General features: G+C 39.6%; 1 protein-coding gene across 1 annotated transcript; it reads right to left on the bottom strand.

The window, feature by feature from the left end:
- Positions 1–2262: 2262 nt before the first annotated feature.
- LOC139649698 (piggyBac transposable element-derived protein 4-like) lies at positions 2263–6759 on the bottom strand. The gene is made up of 3 exons (XM_071526176.1): positions 5778–6759; positions 4729–5508; positions 2263–2327 (listed from the first exon to the last, which is right to left on the bottom strand). Exons 1-3 carry the CDS (start codon positions 6757–6759, stop codon positions 2263–2265), a joined length of 1827 nt encoding a protein of 608 aa, XP_071382277.1.
- Between the last annotated feature and the right edge of the window lie 1167 nt (positions 6760–7926).

The following is a 7926-nucleotide window of genomic DNA, read 5'->3' as shown; positions in this document are numbered from 1 at the left end:
AAATAATGACTTGGTATCTCAAAATAATTACATGATATCTCAAAATAATGACATGGTATCTCAAAATAATGACTTAGTATCTCAAAATAATGACTTACTATCTCAAAGATACTAAGTCATTATTTTGAGAAGGTTTCTCATTATAATGACTTACAGGAGCGTTTTTTTTCATCACACTGGCGGAAATGGGCTTCCATACTTAACAAAGTTGTTTCACTTGCCTAAACTTCACCATAACCTTAACCCTAACTTGTTTTACTTGCCTAAATTTAACCGTTAACCAACCTTTGGGACGTAATTAAATTAGTGGCGGAGGAACGTATTGAAATTTGTTGCGGGGGAATGTAAATCACCGTTTTAGACATCGTGTTCATTTCACATATCTGTATGAGATCATGCTGACTGAGACTCACCTGGAGAAAAGACTTTCTTAGTCTTCTCCCAGGTAGTGGATTCAAGCTGGGATCCACAGTGGGATTCTACAGTGGCCAATTAAAGGAATTAATTAGTTGGTCACACTCAGCTAATTTTAAATGAATTCTGGAGGAATATTCATAACATAATATCCAGGGGAATGCCACAGAGGCTCATTACACTGAAATATAGGACCCTTATGAACCAAGACTGGACTTTTAAAAATATACAGCAGATTACAAAACATTTCACTTTCAAAGTTGCAGCTGCATCACAAATCCAAATTATGAAATACACACTGTATATGAAATACACTAACAAACTGATTGAACACACTGGCAGCGTGGCAGACAACCTCACTGCACAGCTTCATGTTTTTGGATAATTGCTCCCAGTTGGAAATAATTAATGTGAAATCACAGTATTATTTGAAAAAGGTTATATTATTTTAATTTATTCATTCATTCAGAATTTGTTCTTAATTGGTCTGCCTGGTTAAATAAAGGTTAAATACAAAATTAAATAAATAAATAAATCATTAATTCGATATTAAACAAAATTAAGCTGGGACTGGAACTGAAATTAAACATTTCAGTTCAAATTTGGTGTGTGTGTGTGTGTGTGTTTGTGTATAAAGTATTCAACTAATTAAACCAGATACACACTAAAAGGTTTCTCAAACAAAAATGTAATAAAACATGGGACCCACTTCTTGTTTTAATTAAAAAAAAAAAACAATAATTTTGACACTATAAATGAATAAAACTTTAATTTCCACTGCCCTATGTTTGTATCATGAGACTGAAGTCTTGTCTAATACACTGAGATTGGATATCGACATGTCATTTTTCATGATTTTTTTTCTATGCGTATATCTTTGATTGTTTTTTTGTTGTGGGGTTTTATGCACTGACCCTCACACTATGACATAAGTGAAGTTATTGAATTATGATCGGTTATGTTGAAAACCTAATTTTAAAAAAAATGGTTACAAAAAAAACAACTAGTTTTAGAACAGCAAGCCTGTTCACTCATCAACGTGCCTGTAGGAGCCATTTTGATAATATTGGCAAGTTTAGTTTGGCCTGTGGTTTTGTTTGTCTTAGATCATTTATGTAATTTCTAGATGGGTAGAAAATGGATTCATGAAATTTGATTTATGTAATGGATCGCATTAGGAAGATGCTTTTATTTTGAAAAGGATTTAGTGTTAGGAAGAAGCCGGCATACAGTTTTTCAACCGCTTTCTGTTTCATACTGCCACCGCCAACCTGCCTGAACCAACCCTACAATCAACCACTAAACAAGGTAAATGGCCTTCACTTCCATTCATTCATGGGAAGTGAGTTGGAAACCCTGCTGTGGCGTCTATTGTGGCGATAAGAAATAAGGTGTGACCGTTTGTCGGAATTCACAGTGTTCTTTTTCATTTTGTCCGGAATTTGTTTCCTCCGCAGTGAGTAAAAAGCGGGGGCCTTTAATCTCCGGGCCAGGCACACGTCCAGGTCTCTGCTGCCGTGACGACGACTACCACCCCCCCTACCCCCCATTCCCCCCCGCGCCCATCCTTCACACCTCGGTCCCTGGTGGAAAATGTCACAGCTCCTCAGCCCCCCCGGTGACTCATCAGGGTGACGGTGACAGCCTGGCATTTGGCTGTTCTGTCGTAACCCTCGCCTCTTATCTCTTAATGCAGCAGATTGGCCCGCTCTCTCTCTCTCTCCCCCCCCCCCCACCCCCGCTCTATTATTCACGCTGCGCTATCTGGCTCCGGACAGGATAAACATGCACAGAGACGGGATCCAGAAAAACACCGATCTGAACTCCCGCCGACGTGTCCCGGGGGGATCACACGTGCGGGACGGGACGGTGCGGGACGATCTTCACCGTCACCTCTAGGGGGGAAAATGAGGCTGCAGCAACAAACACGATAAGACGTAAGACGAATAAGACGTAAGACGCCACAGATCATAGAACAAACAATACATAAACAAACAAAAACCCTAACATATGGACAGAGGCGGACTGGCCATCTGGACTGTGACTACAGAGCTAAAGGGCAGTAACATCAGACCAAGACAAAGTGAAACTGAGAAAAATGACTTCATTATCTCCTGTCCTGACAAAAGTATTCTTGATACAGTATGTATTGTTATTATTATATACAGTATATATATTATTTAAAGGTATAATATGTAACATTTCCGCATTAAAACATCTAAAAACGACTAGATCTATGTTATATATTTTTTTGAGTTGTGTACTTACATTATCCCAAATGTTTCCAACAATGTTCAAACCCAGAGAAATCCGTCATTTTATTCAAGGTAACGGTGCGTTTCATTTGGTCTCCTGTCAATGGCGTCATATCCCCTTTACCCCCTAACTTCCTGTCATGGCGTCATATCCCCTTTACCCCCTAACTTCCTGTCATGGCGTCATGTCCCCTTTACCCCCTAACTTCCTGTCATGGCGTCATATCCCCTTTACCCCCTAACTTCCGGGGAAACACGGGAAACACCAGATGATCCGTCAGAGAGTGAGGAAGGAATGACATACTGTGCGTTTAACAGCCTCTATGGGTCTAATTTTTGTTAAAATGAAATCTAAGCTGAAGGTGTGTTCGGTCTTACCATCAGGCAAAGGTAGGCGACTGCCTTGGGCCCCGCAAAAAAACAAGATTATTAAGTAATAGCTATCAAGTGTAAGCGTGTTTTTCATAATTTAAAATATATTTACTTATTGAAAAACACATCTCCTCTTATTAATTAGTAGTTATTATTGTATTTTCATGGCCACCCTCCTCAGGCTACAGTGGACTATTCACTTGACTTCTAGTGAGATATTGCCACTTGATTGACGTTTAAGAGCATCTTGATGTATTTGATGTGTTCGATATATAAATCTTTATGTACGGCCTCTGGTAAGCCATGGAGTAACCACTGAAATATGCTGTTTTCCAGGAAGTAAAAGTAATTGGATTTTGATAGAATATCTACAAGAAAATAAAAAATTATGTACTTTTTTTAGCTGTATTTTATGACATGGCAGTCGAAAAACTAATTTTCCATTTTATTGTGACTTTACCCTCATTTTCTTTGCCACTGCACCAGTTGCTGCGAGAGAAGTAAAAAAAAAAAAAAAAAAAAAAAAAAAAAATGAAGCCGAGCGACCCAAGTGGTGCAGAGAAACATAAAGAGAGAGAGAGAGAGAGGAAAATAAAAGCCGAGGACGAGTCAGCACAGAGACAGAGATAAAAACCGGTGAAGACGAGGAGGAGGAGGAGGAGGAGGAGGATGACCAGCATCAGAACACGGTGCGTGACACTGTGTGAGTATCAGCATTTTTGCGTTTTTCTCCGGTCCATCTTGAATCTGTTAACCTGAAATTGTAATCTTGACCGGATTCAAGAGGCATTTTTGGGATTATTTTCTTTTAATACAATATCTCACAGAAGAACATTCCACTCTAGATTGACCATTGACCACACAGTCGCCGTTCATCTTTCCTATATCGCGTGCGATTCAATTGTGATTCGGTTGTGAACGATTGTGAGTTCGCCCCCCCCCCCCCCCCCGGTCTCTGTCGTGAACAACAAGATGAACAGAGCCACTGCAGAGTGCGTGAGTGTCGGCCTTGGCAGTGAAACTCACAATCACGGAAGAGCTCGTTGCCAAAAAGAATACAAAATCCCCCTATTTGGGATTATTTTGGTTTTAACCCTTTAATGCACAAGCTATGCAAACCCCTTCTAATGCACAACATGGGTCAAAAATGACCCGTATTCATTTCCTATGTTATTTCATGCGTGGCTGAGTGTTTCTTTGCTATATCTTTTGAAATCAATTTATTTCATCATTTAATATTCCAAGTATTCATTAAATATCTTGTTTTTGATTACCACAAATCATTATTTTCATTTTTCCTTTCTTACTTTTCTTACAAAAAATATTTTTTGTATTACTACATCAAGTTTACACACATGGGTCAAAAATGACCCATGTATGCAAGTGTGATTTAAAAAAACATAAAGACATACTATAACAATAATTTTGTTAAAATAATTATTTTAGCAGTGATTTGGACCAAACAATAATACATTTAATATTTGAAATATGTTTATTTGTCACTTTGTCACACATAACATACAGATATCACTGATAACTGACAACTGATAACAGAACTGTAGTGTATCTGTACTGTAACTGTAGTGGAACTGTAGTGAACTGTGGTGAATGTGACTGAATAAAATAAAATAAAACTGATAAAATAAAATCACATGGGCACAGCACAAATTGCCATCTCAGTGCTTACATGCCTCACAAATTACAACTACATGTTTGTGCTCCTTGCACACAGGCCTGGTGCACTGGGAACACCAGCTGCTGACCTTTCTGTCTTTGGCAGCTGGGCAGATGTTGCACCTCTTCCTCTTCACTTGGCCCTCCTCTCTGATGTCCTCCTGTGGCTGGGTGGTGGCTGCGTTTTGTTTTTTTATCCCACATCTTCCCATTGCCTCTGTGATATGCTTTTGGAGGTGGGGCGTGCCCTCCATGCGCCTCTTCATATGTGGCATGACAAGCTCTTTGCCCAGCTCCTTGATGAAGAGCCGCCGTGCATTGGTCACACCACCCATGTAATCAGGGTGTTGTGCAGTGAAGTTGGTGTAGGCATTGAGGGTGGCAACATCCAGGACATTGTGCCAGAGCACCATGGGCCACCTCCTTGTTCTCCGCTTACATGAGTAGGTGCGAACCATCTGATCCATTGTGTCCACTCCTCCTTTTGTTTTGTTGTAGTACTGGATCACTTCTGGTTTCTTCTTCACACTGTTGTCATCCACTGCTTTGTCATCATACATGGTGCTCAGGAGGACAACAGCCTTTCCCTTCCTTGGCACATAGCTCACCATGGTCATGTTGCCATTGAATCCAAATTCTGAGCTATGCATCTCCCTCGATTTGGATGGCTTCATGACAGGCGGTATGTCCGGCTTGTTCTGGCGAAGGGTCCCCACAATGGTCAGGTTCTTCTCAAGGAGTTTCTCAGCCAGAGGGACACTGGTGAAGAAGTTGTCCATTGTGATGTTGCGACCTATGATTAAAAACAAAACAGAAAAACAAAAACAAATGGTAAATTTACTCAACATGGAATTCTCAAAATTCTAAACACTAAAATAAACTGAATGCATTATCTATTTTATTGTATTGTATTTTATTCCATTCTACTCTTTTGCTTATAAATAAATAAATTTCTCACGATGGTAATTAAAAATAAAATACACACTATGAAAGATTGGAAAAATGATCTAGGTGTTGCGTTAGAACTTCAAGAGTATATTCACTTCTGTATCCTATATTCACCTGTCTGTCTGATTCCGCTGCACAACTGTTGGACAATATTCTCTCCAAGGTTCCTCTGAACCTCCTCTCCTGGCTGTCTCCCTGTGTAGACCATTCCATCTATTGCATAAGGGACCCTCGCATCGCACATCCAGAAGATTTTTATTCCGTACTTTGCAGGCTTGCTAGGCATGTATTGCAAGAACTTGCACCTGCCCCGGAATGGCACAAGCTGCTCATCTATGGTGACACAGTCACTGGGGATGAACCGTCTTCTGCAATTGGCCAGGAAACAGTCCCACACATATCTGAATGCTGCCATGTGGTCTGTTTCCAGTCGCAAAGCCCTGGTCCTCTTGTCATCGAACCGTAAGAACCTGCGGATATCTTCATATCTCCTGAGCCCCATGGTGGCCTTGTACATCGGATTTTGCAGCGGATCCAGAAACAGCTCCCGCATGGCGACATCCCAGCTCTTGTCCCGCCCTGCAAGTAGGGTCAAACCAATAAAGGCCATGAATTCATCTTTGTCGATGCTTCTCCACTCTTTCCCTTTTGCTGCTGCTGCTCTTCGTCCCTCTAAGTTGGTGCATTTCAGAACCTCCTCGATGATGTTGTCACTGATGAACATGTCCCAGGCATCTTTTGGTGAAACAGCTGTTGAACCAGGTGCAGGTCCTGGGCAGCTCCTCAGGATGTTGTGGCTTCTTGTTCTGCCCTGAGTGGGGGGATGCTCGTTCCAGTAAGACCCCTTTTTACTCAATCTATTGGACTGGGTCTGAGTTTCTTCTTCAGAGGACTCATCAGACACATCCTCTATGTCATCAAAGGAGTCTTCTTCATCTAGGAGAGCTGGATTCAAGGACACACCCACAACTCCAGCTTGTGCTTGTGGCACATAGTCTAGGTCATCAGCATCAGAGACTTCAGACTCAGAATCAGGACCAAGAATTGCTTCCTCATCTTCCTCATCCTGTTCTTTATGCAGCATCTCTATGACCATTTTAGCCGTAAATCTTTTATGACTGGGACCAGCCATACTAACACTCTGGATAAAGAAAATGAAAAGCACAAGAATATTTTCAAATGCACATCAATCAGTTGATCAAGTATATACTGTTCTATTTCAAGTTTTATTTTGTTGACCTAGCTAACTTTAGCTAGCTAGAATAGAATATTTCAACAGCTAGCTAGCTAATAGTATTGGACATATTTCTCTTTCTCACCAGCTAGCTAGAAGAGAATATGTCAACAGCTAGCTAGCTAATAGTACTGGACATATTTCTCTTTCTCACTAGTAGTGGATGTCAAGGTAACCTTAACCTAATGTTCAAATATTATGTACAGTTATCTTTCACAAGATATCAAACATTTTCTTAGGTAAAACAATTGTAAAATAAGACTTACATGCATCAGATGTGCAAAAGCAGCCGTGTTGAGTTGTGAAATGTGTGGCAGGTGAATAGTTGTCCGCAGTAAATATGTTCCTAACTGTAAACATTTACAAATATCAAAAGTTCCTATCAAATTCCATAGTGAATACATATGGGTCATTTTTGACCCATGTGTGTAAAATTGATGTAGAAATACAAAAACTATGTTTGTTCATAAAGTAAGGAAGGAAAAATAAAAATAATGATTTGTGTGTAATCAAAAACAAGATATTTAATGAATACCTGGAATATTAAATGATAAAATACATTTATTTCAAAGATATAGCAAAGAAACACTCAGCCATGCATGAAATAACATAATAATGAATACGGGTCATTTTTGACCCATGTTGTGCATTAGAAGGGTAGTGATACAAAAATTGTTTTTATTCAAAAAGTAAGAAAGGAAAAATGAAAATAAGGAGTTGTGATGATCAAAAACAAGTTAATTGAGGAATACCTGGAATACTGAATGATGAAATTAATTTATTGCAAAGATATAGAAAATAAAAACTCAGTCGGGTCACTTTTGACCCATGTTGTTCATCAAAGGGTTAAAGGACCTAAATGAAGTAATTTGCCGTCTTTGCAAACGAGCGCAGACAGGCTGAACAGCTCCGACACGATCTGAAAAAGAGTCGAACAAACAGGTGGGGATAACATATTATGCTATTAAATGATCAGGGTGCACATACAGCTTTTGGTCTAGTTCTCAAGTTGTCAACTATTAAATTAAT

The sequence above is a fragment of the Centroberyx affinis genome, unplaced genomic scaffold (genome assembly GCF_046629955.1).
Source record: "Centroberyx affinis isolate AG114_WGS23_722 - 3 ecotype Tasmania unplaced genomic scaffold, CSIRO-AGI_Caff_v1 ptg001389l_1, whole genome shotgun sequence".
NCBI lineage: Eukaryota > Metazoa > Chordata > Actinopteri > Beryciformes > Berycidae > Centroberyx > Centroberyx affinis.
This window is presented reverse-complemented; position numbering and strand designations above follow the sequence as displayed.